Below are 17219 nucleotides of genomic sequence, written 5' to 3'. Positions count from 1 at the left end.
ACAACCACCACAAAGCACCAATCTCCTCCTATTTCTTATTATTTTAGCTCCCTTCAACAAACTTTTTCTGCTATCCTTAAAATGGGCTCGAATGATTTTTTATATTCTCTAATAGACTTGGGTCGTTTGGTTGATGCGCAAATTACAAGACCACGTGAAATATAATATCATGGGAAGTAAACTCACTCATCTAATTCATGAGAACTTCCGAAAGGTGTTTGGTTGCCAACTTGCCAATACGTGAATTCACTTTCATGGGAAGTTCAACTTACAAGGGAGGTGTTAGTAAGTAACTTCCAACTTCATGGGAAATGAAGCTTTCCCCATTTTAAAAAAAATTGGCAAACAAACAACTCCACCTTATATAGTTTATGGAAAATTGGCAGTGTTAGAGCTTATGGTAATTGATTTTTTAATAGTGGTCACATTTAACTGTAAAAATGGTTCAAAATCCCGTCTTATTATTTTAGACAAAAAAGACCCGTCTGAAGCAAGACGCACTAAATTGTTAAAGGTCCAACACTCCAACATTAAACCAATCGATCATCGTTGTAAAAAAGAAAACTAATCGATCATTTTTTTTAAACATAATTATTATTGAGGTTAAAATAATTACAAAAAATTAATGAACATTCGAGATACTATTGTGGCTCCAACATACATGAATCAAAATTGAGCTTTAGGCTGCTTAAGACCCAATTCCGAAACCGCCAAACTTCGCCTGTCAATTAGGGAGTACTATCTCAAACAATAATCAACAATCATTTATAAGACCGTCCTATAATAGAAGTTATCCAAAAAATATAAGTGCCGCAAATATAAATGCTCGCCTGTTATTTCACTTTCGATTCATAAAATGTGTACTGTTTACCAATAATTACCATATGCAATAAAATGTGTATTATTAGAAGATACGTACATATGATTCCAAAATCCAAACACAAATTCATCATAAGTTCATTAAGTAGTAATAATAATAATAATAATAATCCATAATAAATTCATAATTTTAGAACATGTCGATTGATCACCACCACGGGCATACCAAAACATCAGCCTTACCATTAAACTTATTTAACCCATGCACACCCGAATTATCGACAGTCCACATACATATATCGCAACATCTATGTATATCTCGATTAAACTCGTAAATGTCACAACTTTGCGAGTACCCTTCCCACGAAAATCTACAAAAGAAAAGAGTCGTCCCCCAATAATTTACTCGGAACCTAAATTGATAACTTTCACCTTTCGCAAGTACGTGTTCCCCGAGGTCGTCATCCTTAGATTTGCAATGAATTGTTAGAGGTGTGTCGTAAGCCAAATTATGCGTTATATAGACTGTAGTTTTGGGTATTACTGAATAACATATGGGAAGATCCCATGGCATTGTGAATGCTTTACGCGTTTTGATCGATACGGAAAATAATGTAGGTACGAAAATTAACCCGAAAATAAGAAGAAAGAATGGATTTTTTGTGATTACACTCATTTTTAACGTTGAAGTTGTGTTGATGAATAAAAGAAGTTGTGATTAAACTGATTTTATAAGTAAGTGATGAAAACCACTTCGTTTTCCCTAGTATTTTTTTATTTATTTATGTTATGTTTATTTATGAATGTCTTATCATTTTCCAGAAATTCTTAAATTTTTAGAAATCGTAATTTGACTAGGTTCATCTATTTGTAATCAGATCAGAAAATTTATTATGATAGTATTAAATAGAGAAAATGCATTGGTGTTGTACATTTAATTTAATACGCCAAAGAAAAAAAATGACAAACGTAAGAAAATAGGATACATCCCCCATCTTGTGTTATCCGGATGCTCTCGTTAATTTTACGGGTGTCATATACTAGGAAAAAAAATTACAGTTGCCTGATTTGAATATGAATCATTCTGTTTATTTAAGTCAGTCTTTTGTAAAAGAGATTTACGATGACTATTGAGAAATCGTTATTAATAAAGTACTTTGATGTTTTATTAGCCAATTATGACGATTAGTGGATGTTATTAAAGCGGGGGACAATTAAATAGAAATGATAGTTCACTAAAATTGGGGAGAGACGGTCTTTTAATAAATATTGAGATATCAGTCTTCCGTACCCTTTTATTTGTATTTCGTGACCCTTTTGTTGATGTTTGTGACATAGTAATTTCGTACCTATTTACATAATAAATATACTAATTTTGTCTTTAATCATGATTTGTACCTATTTTATTCGAACCACGAGTCCCCTTGAGCAAGAGCCACAAAGTCCATAAGGTTGCAGACCTTGTGAGAAGGAGTGAACTCATTCTTCGTGAATAATCATATTGTAGATACGATTTAAAGAGGGCAAATGTTCCATACCGAGAATGTGTGAGGGAACAGTAGTATAGCACAGATCCAAACACATCAAAAAATCTGAGCATGCATGGCATCACGGCGATCATCAGAGGTTTTGGCGAGATTGCACTTGCGGTCTTTGCAAGTACAAACCGGAAGAGGGTCACAGTCAATAAGATCGTCCCAGATGTAGAAAATATGAACTTATCTGACCGAAAATCACCTTAATTGAGACGTCATGTAACTGCCCTAAGTCAGTTAGACGGAAGTGGAAATTGTTCTCAAGAAGACATAATATAGAAGAGAAGAAGAGGAGATGTTTTTTTATTTTTCCGTGTGTATAAAACTGTTGGAGAATGGAAGCTTTTATATAGAAGATAAAGCTCCAACGAACACGAGCCGAGCCGGACGGAGGGCGGCGACGCGCGCATGGGTGACTATAGTCTATCCTCTATAGTATAGTTAACACACCTTCATATATAAAGTGGAAAGTCCCCCACTATTCTACCAATGTGGGACAATATTACCACACTTAAGCTTTGAAGCAATACCTAACTCCAACAATCCCCCACTTGGTCCAAACTTAAGAAAATGAAGAAAGAAAAAGGAGAAAAAGATTATAACCAGATGAATGTAGTCTTGAATCCGATGACAGCAAGAAATGAGAATAACTCCCTCGAGTAACATAAGACCCCGGCCATAACAACCCTGTCTCATAATTGCATTAGAGAATAGCACACATCTATTCTCATAGGAGGCGGCCAACACTCCACAATCATGTAGGTGAGTCCATCAAGTGTGTACTGCACACACCACTCAAACCTTTGAGGTATGGAACTCATTAAGGACTACCACCTGTCCAACCTAACTTTGCGATAAATAAACATGCTAAAAGGAAAACTGAATAACATCCTTTATTCATCAAAATAAATAAAATACAAGCAATGCCTGGCGATTTCGTTTGACTGCATTGAATCTGGTAAACCAGATTGGGTGTCCATCGTAAAAGCACTACGTAGCTGGGCACAATCCCATCTTTTTAGCAGTTTCTGAAACTTGTTTCCTGTTTAAGGCCTTTGTCAACGGATCGTCAATATTATTTTCTGACCTCACATAATCTAAAGAACTAGCACCAAACTTGATCAAGTTACAAACAATATTATGCCTTAGGCGTATATGCCTACTCTTGTCATTATAAGCCTTATTTGTGGCTACATGAATGGCGGATTGCGAGTCACAATGTAACACTCCGACTCAAAGCTAAGGGTCGGGCGCAGTCACTCACGGTAGCTCGCCAGGCTGTGTGCATGACCCACAGATCAACATGGGTCATTTTCAACGCATTTTGTGTTCACTCATGCGCATCCCGGGAACTTTTCCAGGAGGTCATCCATCCCAAGACTACTCCCAACCAAGCACGCTTAACTTCAGATTTCTTTTGCATGGATAATTAGAAAAGAAAGTGCACTTTGTTGATATGAGTTGTACTTTCAATCCCTTTAAGCACTAGTCAGTTTTTAAGCCTATCAATCAACCTCTTCAAGGGGTTACCCTACCCGAATAACGTCTTCGCTTCTCATATTTAAGCTTGATATTTCTTGTCTCTTGCTTTCAATAATTGTATTGCTTACTTTTATTGCTTCTGTGTGCCGGACTTTGATAATCGTGACTAGGATTCCGAACACACGCCAACCGAGACCGATTACAAATGCACTAGTGATCCTTCACTAGTGTTTGACGCTCTCGCTTGCATTCTTGTCGTGTGATAGAAAAGAGTGCGCGCCACGTTCCGGTTCAAAGTTATTCATGACCGTGACACGGAGCATAGGTTGATAAGATTCCTAGCAACTTTATGGTGTTTGTGGGCAGTACGGATTATGATTCTCTTTTCAAGAGAGAAGTTTCAACCGAATATGTTCTTTAATTTATGGCCATCACTAGTAAGCACTGCGGATCTGACATTGGGGAAGGGTTAAAGGAGTGATGATGATAATTTGGTGCATATTCGTCTTCTTGCGGAGGATGGTACATTGGGGATCCGGGATAGTCGCCCTTTTTATGTCATTGGAGGACGTAACTCCTATGATATCGTGCGGGTCATGGTGGATGCGAGATGGGATGCTTATGGGGGAGAGGGTAACGTCATTTTCGAAGGGGGTAAGAAGATTAAAGCTGAGTCGGCGCTTCAAGCTTTGGGTGTGCGAGAGGTGCTGATTTGGGCTATGAACAATGGTGTTCTTCATTTAGAAGTTTCTTCAGACTGTCTTCAGCTAATCTCTTAACTTGGAGGGGTCGAGTATACACATCATCTCATTAAGGGCCTCATTGAAAACGTGTTGTTTGTTTACATTTTTTCACTGTCTATAATTTTTTTTTTTTTTGATGGGAAGACCACAAGGTCTCACTATATTAAACTTGAATAAAAAATAAGAGCATCGTTCATCTATAATTTTAGTTATATTCCTAGGGGCTTTAATAAGGTTGCTCATGGTCTTACATGTAGGGCTACGAGAAATTAGGATAATTTTCTTTACAGCTTCCCGAAAAAAAAGACGTAAAAGGTGTATAATAATTATTTAATATTATAGATTGAAGGGGTAAAAATGGAATATAAATTAAGATCAGGTACCTGAAATCTCAAATGCTACCTTGAGTAGCAATTTTATTTCAGGTAGCTTATTTGGGCAAATAAGCTATTTGTCAAACACTTTCTCGAAAAATAAGCTACCTGAAATTTTTATCAAAAAAGCTACTTTAGTCAAAACAGGTACTTGAAATGTCGTACCAAACAGAACCAAAGCGTAGACCTGGCAAACAGACCAGGTCGTTTTGTGTTCGTGCTCGTGATCGTGTCAACTTTAAACGGGTCACTTCTACTCCAACCCTAACCTGGCCTAATTACATAAACGGGTTATCTATCTCAACCTTACCCTGACCTATTTAATTTTTATATAACCCAACCCGATCTGTTTATTTCATTTATCTTTAAGTAGGTCATTTTTAACCCACTTAACCCGTTTAACCCAAAAAACTAATAAAATAAACTACGCTTTATAACCCTATTATCTCAAAAATGATGAATGAAAAATGCTTATTTTTAAGTGTTTTGTTGAATAATTAACTCAACACAAATATAGTACGACACTTCTAAATAAATGGGTCATTCGTGTCGGGTTCGTATCAAAAGACCCCAACCTTAACCCGACTCATTTAAGTTTGGTGTCATGTCGTGTCATGTCAACCCAATTACTTAAATGGATCACAAAGTCTTGACCCTAACCCGCTAACTTCGTGTCGGGTTCGTAACGTGTTTTCGGGTCGTATCAATAATTGTCGTCTCTACCTAAGCGCGCAACCATGATTTATAACTTAGGGGGCGAAAAATTTCAGTAGATGCAAACAGATAATGGCATAATGTATACTTGAAAAAATTCATTTAATTAAAACTCTCTGAAGTTTCCACGGCCAGCGGGGACGAGGACTCGTGTTAACCCACTAAATCCGCCGCACTAAGCGTAAAACAGTCACTATAAAGTATAAACTAGCTGATTAAGAAACTAATTTACATGAAGAAAAGAAATTGAATTCTTAGTTTCTTAAATTAATTTTATAGAAAGAGTAATCTGGATCTCTCAACAAATATGTCCTAATCATCTACAAGCACTCAATATTAACGAACACGATTTCGTAATTGTAAAACGAAATTAATCGTATAGAACGATTATAGTTTAAGAACAATAATTAACAGGTGCATCCGTTTTAACCACCACATTGGTCATCATCAATTACAACCGTTGTAAATTACAACGAGAGGTGGTATGCACCATCACTTCCAAAAATAAGCGTTGGTTTGGATGATTTTACACGCAACCGTTCTAAAATATAACTAACACAACGTTTATCCAGGCAAATAGACATTACAGACATTACATGACACAGTTCTTCCAACTCATGGGCACACCAAGAAGCCGAAATACAGAAGTACACATCATCTACAATGCTTTATCTGTGTAGTTGCATTCAAAAAATGCCCTTGGCCGCTTTACCAAACAAGTGCTGTACCTGATATGCATAACTAACAGTTAGTTTAGCATTCGATATAGGCCAAATGTTAGTCATACGAGGGACGTCATGCCAAGATAGTTCACCTGCTTTGATGACAGCCCGATCTTTTGTAGGTCACTTAACTGAAACACAAACAGTAGTAATCAATATGTTATGTTGTTCAGATATCAATAAAAGCTTAAGCTCTCGGTTTTATCTTACCGATTTCAGGGGGCTTGATTCTCTGACCTCCATAATGTACTCCGCCATTTTAACTCCAATCCCCTAGATTGAACAAAACTCTTCAGCACATGTAAACCGAGAAAAAGTGAAGATAATGCGAGAAACTAAAGGGTACTCAACACTTCGATCCATGTCAGACCAAAGTTTTATTCAACTAGCAATACCTTCAATTGAACCAATTCCTCCCTGTTGAATAAAATAAAAGGTAATCAGGCCTCAAAACTATTATGAGCAATTGACCTTTTTGACGAACAACCATACTAAGAAATAATATACCTTGTTGCAGAGTTAAGGAAATCAATGTATTCCTGAACCAGGTGACTCTGAACGTGGAAAATACGATCAAGACTCAGAAAAGTTACAGAAAGATAAGCAAAATAGTTCTTTTAGAATACGTAGAAAGCTTCGTAACCTTTAGATTTGAACTGCAAGCACTAAATTTTTCAAGTGGCGTCTTGAAATCTTGGGGATTCTCCCTGGTTACTATGAAAGGAGTGTTTGGAGTGTTTGCTGAGAACTCGTCTTCCCTTGATGAGACCTTGTTGATTGCCGAGTTACTTATGTTACAGTTGATTGGAGATAAAGCTTTCCTCAGTGGACTCTGACAGAATAAAATTTTGGGCCTGTTATCTGAAGAGTAGTGAATGTCATTATTGGCTCGATTCTTTGCTCTCTCGTCCTCCTCCAATAGCTCATCTATCAATAGCATGCCATTCAGATCTCAGAAACTCATCTATGATGTATCAATAGCATCATCACTTATAAAAGGCGTACCAGGTAAAGCGACTGATGATTTAAACCAACTATCATCTAATAAATGTTCTTCACTTTTATCATTCTCGCTAAGCTCCTTCACCTACGAGGAAACATTCAAACTGTAGTAATGCTGCACTTAAGCAAAAAAAAGAACGCATTGTGTTAGATGCACTATAAACTGATCATACCTCAGACAAACAATGGCGGGAGTTGACAAAATCATGGTTAAAGCTTCCATGTTCATGAACCTTTAGTTCCTCATTTTTCAGCGGGCTTTCTTTTACAGCATTTAGTTCCTGAACGTTTATACACTAGTCAAGAACAACTGATAAATTAACAAAAAGCGTCTTACTGCTAGCAATATGGAAATTATATGCGCATTCAGACTTGACAAACTAAAAACTGAGATTCACTGCAAAACTTGCCTTTACCGATTTTTAGGTTATTGTCACTGTGGTAGAATAGAGGTGTTTTCAGCAGCATTTATGATGTGATGACCAAAATCACGGCAACAAATAGATCCCACATCATGTCTTAAACAAAGTTCTAATTCTGGGACTATAACCGATTTTAACAATTCCTTGACACTTACTTTCATTAGATTTACTGCAAAACCTGCCTCATGCAGGTTTCAACAAAATATCAATTAGAAAAGAAAAGCTTTAGCTTTAAGCCTGTAGTAATGGAATCATTTACGGGTACTGACATAATCACGACAGAATTGTCAAGGATTTTTCGGTTACTGTCACTGTGATAAAATAGAGGTGTTTTCAGCAGCATATAGTGTGATGACCAAAATCACGGCAACAATTAGATCCCGCACCAAGGCGTAAACATACTGGAACTATAACTGATTTTAACAATTCGTAGACACTTACTTTCATTAGATACATTTCATATCAACAAAGAGTGTCTCAATGCTCTAATACTCAACAAAGAGTGTCAAACTTGCGATATCTAGGTTACTACCAAGTATAGGTCAAAGCTTCGGCTATAAGTCCATTAACTACCAGCATTGATACAAAGGTTGTTTCTACAGAACATTTGAGCTAAAATAGTAACCAAGAAATTATTCAAACTGATACTCACTTGAATTGCATATTCAGATGTTGACTCGCTATCAAACAACTTCCTCTGCGGTACAAACCTGCTGATGAGCATGAAAATGGCAGTATAATCTGAGAAATACATACATACATACATATATATTGTATATCAGGCAAGACTAGAATATTATGAAAACTGTACCTGTCTAACACACCGGGATTTTCTTGGTATGCAACCTTATTCTTTACCGAGCTACTCTGAACAAAGTTTTTCTTCATAGAGCTCCCATGATTAGGGGTTTTAAGGAAGAAAGGAGAACCAAATGCTTCAATTCTTCGAGAACCTTTTGTCTTCCCTTTTGATTCAAGCCACACTTTCAATTTTTCCTCCATATCAATTCTAACCTTAGGAGTTTCTTGCTTTTGTCCCGAGAAAAGGACATTCGAGATGTTCCTTGAGCGAGCTGCTAACGCAACAGTATGGACTGCTTCTTGGTAATTACCAGGATTCTGTCACAATTCGCAAAACAATATAATACAATACCAATCAAGTGCATATGAATATACATTACTTTGCAAAGCTGATAAGCTATAGAGAGTTAGTTCCCTACCACACAAGCTACCATCAGAGAACGACTTTTTCCTCCAAGAGAATCTTGTAGGATACGAGTCAACTTGCTCTCTCTGTACGGTATCCACGGTTTGTTGTTGTTTAATGCGTAAATAACATTCGACAAAGCAAACAGTGATTGGTTAATCTTTGCACTCTCTTGCAACCTGATCCCTTCATTACCAGATCTTTTGTTGTCTTCATTACCTGATACACGAACAATGTTAGTTTATGTCGAACCCCAGGGTTTGGAGAAGTCGGAAAAATGTTATCAAACCTGCTAAGTCTATAAGGTTCATCTTCCCTATAATACTGCCCGGTATTCCATTATCAGAAGAAGCAACAGAGATAACGAGCACTGCGTGGCTTCGGCTAGACACATCATTGAGACTAGTGTGAGCTACTTTACGTCTTTGTATGCCACGAGCAAACACATCACAAAATTCCGATAGTGAGGTAACTGGGACACGACACAGCCCCTTGACGTGGATTTGTCCCTCTTTATCATCCAGTACCGATATCTCCTTTTCTTTGAACTCTAATAAATCATAACACCTATCTAGATAGACCTCGTAGTATGAAACCGCAGCAATATTTCCTGTTGCTTGACACATGGATAAAATAGTGGAAATAGCTAGTGTCATGATCCCTGGCTGCTCATCTGTTCCCTGCAGCAATTCGGAATTTCTAAGTTTCATTCTGACAATTCCCCTCACATACATTGCGCGGGATCTATACTAGTTATCTATTACTCAGCATAATAAACATAATTGAGCGACAACAACAACAAAATATAAATCACTGGCACCTCATCGCGACAACAACAAAGAATTTTGTAATCATCTGTTCCCTGCAGCAATTCGAAATTTCTAAATTTTATTATGACAATTCCCCTCACATACATTGCTCGGGATCTAGACTAGTTATCTATTAATCAGTATAATAAACATAATCGAGCGACAACAACCACCAAATATGAATCACTGGCACCTTCAGATGATTTGAGCAACAACACGAATTTTATTGTAAGAAACTTGATTTGGTCCTTACAGTTAAAAAATCATTTATCCATATACTTCGTCCATCCGATCATTTTTAAGCCTTTGATTAAATTACCTCTCACAACGAATAAAAAAAATTAAATAAATGATTGGGACGGAGGAAGTACAAATTTTAAAAAATTCTCAATACAACATTTACACATAGTCCTTCTGTGCGATTCATTTGTTGACCTTTAATTAGAATACACTCTACAATAAATATAAAAGGTACGTAAATAATTGAGACGGAAAGAGTACAAGACATTTAAGAATCCGTAAACATTAACGGTTTTAAAATCTGCTTCGTATTTATATCATGATATATCCGTCTCAAGAAAGACTAGCCGTTTACTCAAAAAAAAAGAAAAAAGAAAAAGAAAAGAATACCTGCATAGTGAAAGTCTTTCCGCTGCCAGTAGCGCCGTAAGCGAAGACAGTAGCATTACAACCATTGAAAATCTCAGGAATCAAGCATTTCACTTCCTTCTCAAATATCTTCGCAATGTTGTCGTCTTCTTGATCAAAATATCCATCCAATTTATAACACTCATTTCGACTGCATCCGCAAATCATGAATTTAATTTAATTCAAAATAAACAAAACACATATGTTAAGACGGTCTTAAACAAGACGTACTACAAAAAAAGGTATACCTAGTTTCTTGATCTTTGAGATGGACAGAAACTTCATGAGTAGAATCAAATTCGTCTTTCGGAAGGAGAGAAATGCAACGGTTTAGATTTGAATTTTTCGACGAAATTTCATGATCAAGAAACGGGCGTACGCGAACGATTACGCGGACTTTGGAGGTCATGGTTGGAATTTGGAAATGGTTTTTATGGATTCAAATTGCTGGTGTTGTAACAGAGAGTGTGAGTGTGGGAATTGGGAATTGGGGAATTTGAAAAATCTAACGGTTCAATTCTAAAGCTCAAGGTGGATGGGCCAACTACAGATTCCAAAGTAACCGTTTTGTTTTTGAATCAGGTAGACTGTAGGTGTAGACTAGTTGTCCTGGTATACGAGTCAATCAGGTCGATTTTGGGGTGGGTTAATTTGAGCTGATTTAATTTCGAGTTTGTAAGAGTTTGGGTCTGGTTGGATGGGACGTGGTTATTTCAAGTTTGTGTTATTTTTGGGTCAGCTATTAGCCTATTATCAAGTTATTTATGGGTAATTATCATTAATCAACAATAAACATTTAGATCGGGTTATATTATGTGGGGGCAATTCGGGTTTGGGTCAAACTCGAGTCTTGGGTTTGGGTATCAATTCGGTTATGGGTCAAGCCAATTTTGTTAGGTCTAATAAAGTAGAGTGTGTTGCTTTTTCATGTAAACTAAATTTAATTTATACCTGTGTACCAAAGTGGTACGGGTTTGTTCTTTACAATTGTGAATATGTGATTACTTATGAAATTATGACATTAGTACCATTAAAACATTCAAATTCAAAATGTACAAAATATTTTTTTTTTGAATATATATTATAGTATTGAATGATAAATTTTTATATTCATTATATAATATTAATATTATTCACTATACTATTTTTTTAACAATTTTTGTGGATGTGTTGGGACTTTGCTTGCAGTGGTGGTTGGAATATAGTTGTGGCCGGTGTGATGGGGTTAGGAATTGATCCTCGCGGGGGCAAACGACTATTGACTTAAAGAAAGCTCGAAAAATGCTGGAAAATTTTAATTAAAATTTTAAAATTTCCAACTATCAAACCCCTTCCCCCTACTCCATTAGTGGTTGTAGGAGTATTTGATTCCCTTTTTATTCTCTTTATTTATATCTTGTGTCCAACGTCTTAATCTTCTAGCACCTCATTCTTTTATGATATTTAGCTGTTTATTTTTAATGTTTAATGCTTATGTGTCAAATAAAGAGATAGTGAGACACAAGATGAAATATGAAAACCAGACAGATAATCCGGACTTTGTTAAACAATGCAAAAATTAAGACTTTTAGTTGAAAATTTTGATATTTTTTAAGTTTACTTTATTATTTTGTATGGAGCAAATATACTCCCTTCGTTACCTAATATAAGTCGTTTTAACTTATTTCACAAGAATTAAGAATGTATTGGAAAATGTTATATAATTAGTTATTGTTATAAATGCTCCATTGCTCCTTGAAAAAAAAAACAAAAAAAAAAACTTTTTTTACCAATAAAATGGCATAATTTACCTTTTTTTTTTCTAGTTGTCATTGCTTTGGAAATTGAAAATACTACTTCGTAATACATGGAAAAGTATAAAACGATATATAAAATGAAAATTATGATTTTTCCTAAAACAACTTAGTCTCCGTTTGACAATATATTTCAGGTACCTAATTTGGTCAGAGTAGTTTATTTGACCAAAATTTCAGGTAACTTATTTTTTGTAAGCGTTTGTCAAATAGCTTATTTAATCAAATAAGTTACCTGAAATGAAATGATACATAGAGTAGCATTTGAGATTTCAGGTATCTGATTTGATTTGTTTTTTCGTTTTACCCCTTAAATTTATACTATTAAATAATTATCATATCCTTTTACATCATTTCATCAAAATCAGTTACCTTTTCAGTTCGTTTGCCAAACACTTTTTTCATGTAATCATCTACCTTATAAGTTTCTAATTTTCAGCTATCTTATCAGTTACCTTTTCAGGTTTCAGTTAGCTTTTCAGTTTTTAGCTACCGTTTTAGATTTCAGCTACCTTTTCAGTTAGTTTAGGCTCTGTTTCACCATGCATTTCAAGTGCCTGTTTTGACTGAAATAATATTTTTGCTAAATATTTCAGGTTACTTATTTTTTTGCAAGTGTTTGACAAGTAGATTATTTGTGCAAATAAGCTACCTGAAATGAAATGATACTTATGGTAGCATTTGATATTTTAGGTACATGATTCTAGTTTATATTTCGCTTTTACTCCTTTAATCTATAATATTAACTCATTAAGCTCCGTTTGGTAAAACTAGCTGAAAAGCTACCTGAAACCTGAAAAGCTACCTGAAACCTGAAAAGGTAACTGAAAATTATGACCTGAAAAGGTACCTGATTTTAATTAAAACTGTTTGGAAGACTAGCTGAAAAGGTAGCTGATATTTGGTCAAATGACGTAAAAGGACATGGCTTATTATTGTTATCATTTATGTTTTTATTATTATTATTGTGTTATTGTCGTTGGCATTGTTAGTAATTAGAAGAAAATGCAATTTTTTTCACTATAATTGCACAAGTCTTCAACATGTTTCAAAATGACGGAAACAATAATTAAAGTATCACGATAATGTAAAAAAAAAAAATATCAAACAGTATCTCAAAAAAATGTAATTTATGTATACGAAGTAAGTTTTCTATTAAACCATACATAAAAATAGTTAATTAAATTCCACCCTAAATTAAAGTATTGATATTATCACGAACGCTTTTCATTTCCGTAAAAACTATTTAATTGGGTTTATTTGAGATCATAATATAAAAAATAATAATATTGGAGTAATATATAAAAAGTTGAAGGATAAAAAAGGTAAGCAAAATACAATCAGGTACCTGAAATCCCAAATGCTACCCTAGGTAGCATTTCATTTCAGGTACCTTTTTTGCTATAAAATGCTACTTGCCAAACGCGTTCAAGAAAATAAGCTACCTGAAATTTTTGTGAAAAAAGCTACTTCGATGAAAAAAGGTACCTGAAATGCGCTACCAAACAGAGCCTTATTATACCCTTTAACGTCATTTCGCAAAAATGAGGTACCTTTTCAGTTAGTTTGCCAAACATTTTTTTTTTATAAAATCAGTTACCTTATCGACTCCTCTTTTTCAGGTAGCATTTCAGATTTTAGTCACATTTTTCAGTTATCATGTACTTTTTCAGGTAGTTTTACCAAACATAGCCTTATATTATGGAACCGAGGGAATATATGGATAGGGATGTAGTGTATATGATGCGTATCCTTGTATTGTCATCCTTAGTTGTAACTAAAATTTTAGTATAATATCAACATTTGTCTTAAAAGCAAATTTCTATCACGAAATTCATGACCTTTTTTTTCCATTTCACACCATAAGTTCATCTATAGTCAAATTATAACTTGCAAGTTATAAATTTTTTCTATATACACTTGATCTACTTTATCAGAAATAAACGTTTTAAACTCCAAATACATACGTTTCTGTATTCTTATCTATTATGACCTAGCACTATTCATTCTCAATTCACAATTACAAATTCTAGCAATATTTGCAATAGTTTAACAAAAATAAAATAAAAATATTAAGCAATATTTTACTTACTTGTTGTAAAGTATGGAAGGAGCAAAAGCTAGCAAAGTTTTAGCGATGATCTTACTAATTTTTATTGTAAATTGTTCATTAATAAGAGAAACCGAAGCTACTTCCTATATTATTTGTTATATCAAATGTCTATTTACTCCGCATAATGCAGAGTGCATAAACAAATGCACGGGCAACAACAACTCGTCACTTCAGGATCGTATTCAAACAAACCCGAATAATGAAGTTGTTATTAATTCAAACTAGGGCTTGAAAGGTAAATTTATTTATAATTTTTTGTTTATTTTATTATAGTCATTAGTAAAATGCGAAATTGGTAATTAATCTATTAGATTTATCTAATGGTGAGATTAAGTACCATGAAGTTTGATTGTAAGTTTGTAACCCGTCTTTACACCAGCACGCGGAACCAGAATTCCCCGTTAGGGGTCATAAGACAAAATTGAAAAAAGTTCGAAAAATTAACTAAAAACTTCGGAGTAATTTGATAAGACAAAAAAATTTGTTTGTAAAATGTGAAAGCGGTAATTAGTTCTCTAACTTTTTCTAATGGAGTTAATAAGACCCACAAAATTTGATTGTAACCCGCCTTTTAACCCTTTGTTTTAACCACATTTAATCGGTTGCACTCAAATATAAGAGGCTTAATCTTACAATTGAAAATTTAAGGGGATTGATTATCACATTTGCCTACGTGCAGAAACCAAGAAATTTGATTACGCTATAAATTTAGCATATTATTCTCGGCAAATTAGAATAATTTATACTACTAGAAGAAAATGTCATATGGTATTTGAATGATTGGTCATTTGTTCTTGTTGAAATATAAAACCACCCATATGTGAGTGTGACACGACCCGTTTACATGTTCTAATGTAGTTATTAACGGCCAACAACGATAAAACTTTAAGCTAATTGTTATATAATTTCCTTGTGTGTTCGGTTTTGCAGAATTGGAAGAATGTGTAATGTCTTGCCGCAAAGCTTGCCATACAACTTTTAAAGATAGCCAAATATGTGATGTACTGTTGTTGTATGGTTTTCTAGATTTATATATTGTTTGTTGTAAATTAATCGAAAATTATAAAATATTCATATGTTCCAGTAATTAGGGTTGGTCATTCATATTCGTTTAGGTAATAACTACTCCCTCTAATTCACTCAGGCAAGTCAAAAATAAACGAGACCGGTTAATTAAATAGCGAAGATAGGGACAATGATTATCCTAGGATTTAGTCGATGAGGGTGCATAAGATGTTTTATTTACATTGAAAAATAAAGTAAATGCACAAGACTTTCTTTTTTCAATTAGGCAAATCCCCACTAAACTAAAAGAATAAGAAAACTCTAATATTTTCCCGCCTAAATGAAAATTTCATATTTGGGCTTCATTATATTCTATTTACAATTGGGCCAAACTGCTTAATTCCATATAATTCTATTTCATTTACACATTTATATGCCTACAACTGGCCCAATACTGATTAATTACATACAATAACTAACCTACTAATAAGAGCATTCATATATTCATTTTATTTCTAAAACGAAAAAATTGCCAATAATATATATTTTTCTCACACTTTAATTTAATATCTATTTCTTCTTTATATAACGCGGGCATTTAAATTTTGGTTAATTTTTAATTTTTTTGATTTAAAATATACATAAGTATATTTATTACAACACATATACACACAAATAGTTTCAACAATTTTATATAGAGTAACAGTGTTGAATCTTTTTTTTCTATCTCTTAATACGAAACATTACTAATATTAAGTTTTATTCTACACTAAAATTTCAAAAGGAGTTAAAATAAGTTAAATATAATTAAATAATTGTTAAATTCTCTAATACCCCTATCTAAAAACCGCGTGTGCGCGGGATTTATACTAGTATACATGTAAATAAATATAAACAAAAATTGCTCACTATAACAACTGACTCGCAACCTACAAACGCACCCGCAACCCGCAAGTAGACTAAACAAAAATTGCTCACTATAACAATTGACTAACAATTGTTGGCCTAGTTTCGGTGCCGGCAAGTCTTTCCCCATGATCTATAAGTACTTGGCTTATGATAATAAGCACGGGATAATCCGTGTCCAAAAATAAATCCGTGAGAGCTTGACCCAAAACGGACAATAGCTTGATTCATGGTTGATAATCACACTTTTATATTTCATTATGCACCTCATGTGATATCAAGGGGGTTTATACTAGTCATATCCTATGTGTTTAATTGGTTTCCCTTTCGTATCTTTTCAAACTGTGGGTAAGTCATATCGTCGATAATGGTAATTTAAACGCTAGTGATATGTTGAGAAGTCATGTTTTGTAATGTCACCTAAAATTTGGTCACGCCGCGTTTCATGAACTCATTTTTGGGTTGTTTTCACTTCATACACATATGCATACATGTTATACAAGTAATGTCAGGGAGGTAATATAATAATTGTTGGTCTCATCATATATTAAATTGTTTCGTGATGTCAACATTATGTGAAATTATCATTTCTTGTAGTATTTATATCTCGTCTTGAAGGTGAATTTCGGGGACGAAGTTTCTTTTAAGAGGGGAAGAGTAATGTCGCATGAGAAAAATGACAAAAATATGACGAAAATTTCATGTTTGAGTAGGTTGTTGGTAAAACTTTTGCTATGTTGTACTCCATTTTGTTAATTTAAAATTTAAACTTTTGTTGTGTGAAGGTAATGTACGTAATTGTTAAGTAAAATTTATTAAATAATTTGAATTGTTAAATTGCTAAGCAATATAAATGTTGTGAAAGTAATTTAAATGAATGTTGAATCAGTTGTTGTTTAATTAACTAGTAATTTACTAAATATTG

At 34.2% G+C, this 17219-nt stretch overlaps 1 protein-coding gene across 4 annotated transcripts; it reads right to left on the bottom strand.

Moving 5' to 3' along the window:
- Positions 1–6024: 6024 nt before the first annotated feature.
- On the bottom strand, positions 6025–11057 carry LOC141642241 (kinesin-like protein KIN-10B). 4 transcript variants are annotated; one of them, XM_074450964.1, is made up of 14 exons: positions 10726–11057; positions 10460–10628; positions 9310–9700; positions 9034–9239; positions 8625–8932; positions 8466–8523; positions 7565–7672; positions 7395–7476; positions 7033–7316; positions 6897–6943; positions 6785–6806; positions 6600–6662; positions 6482–6520; positions 6025–6395 (listed from the first exon to the last, which is right to left on the bottom strand). In XM_074450964.1, the coding sequence occupies exons 1-14, from the start codon at positions 10884–10886 to the stop codon at positions 6354–6356; spliced, it is 1980 nt and encodes a 659-aa protein (XP_074307065.1). In that variant the 5' UTR covers positions 10887–11057; the 3' UTR covers positions 6025–6353. The 4 variants fall into 4 exon arrangements, with proteins under 4 accessions (XP_074307065.1, XP_074307067.1, XP_074307064.1 ...); XM_074450966.1 differs by having other exon boundaries at positions 8475–8523; positions 10726–11037; XM_074450963.1 differs by having other exon boundaries at positions 8466–8526; positions 10726–10981.
- Positions 11058–17219: the final 6162 nt, after the last annotated feature.

The sequence above is a fragment of the Silene latifolia genome, chromosome 2 (genome assembly GCF_048544455.1).
Source record: "Silene latifolia isolate original U9 population chromosome 2, ASM4854445v1, whole genome shotgun sequence".
NCBI classification, from domain to species: Eukaryota; Viridiplantae; Streptophyta; class Magnoliopsida; order Caryophyllales; family Caryophyllaceae; genus Silene; species Silene latifolia.
Note: the sequence above shows the minus strand (reverse complement) of the source record. Positions and strands in the feature narration are given on the sequence as shown.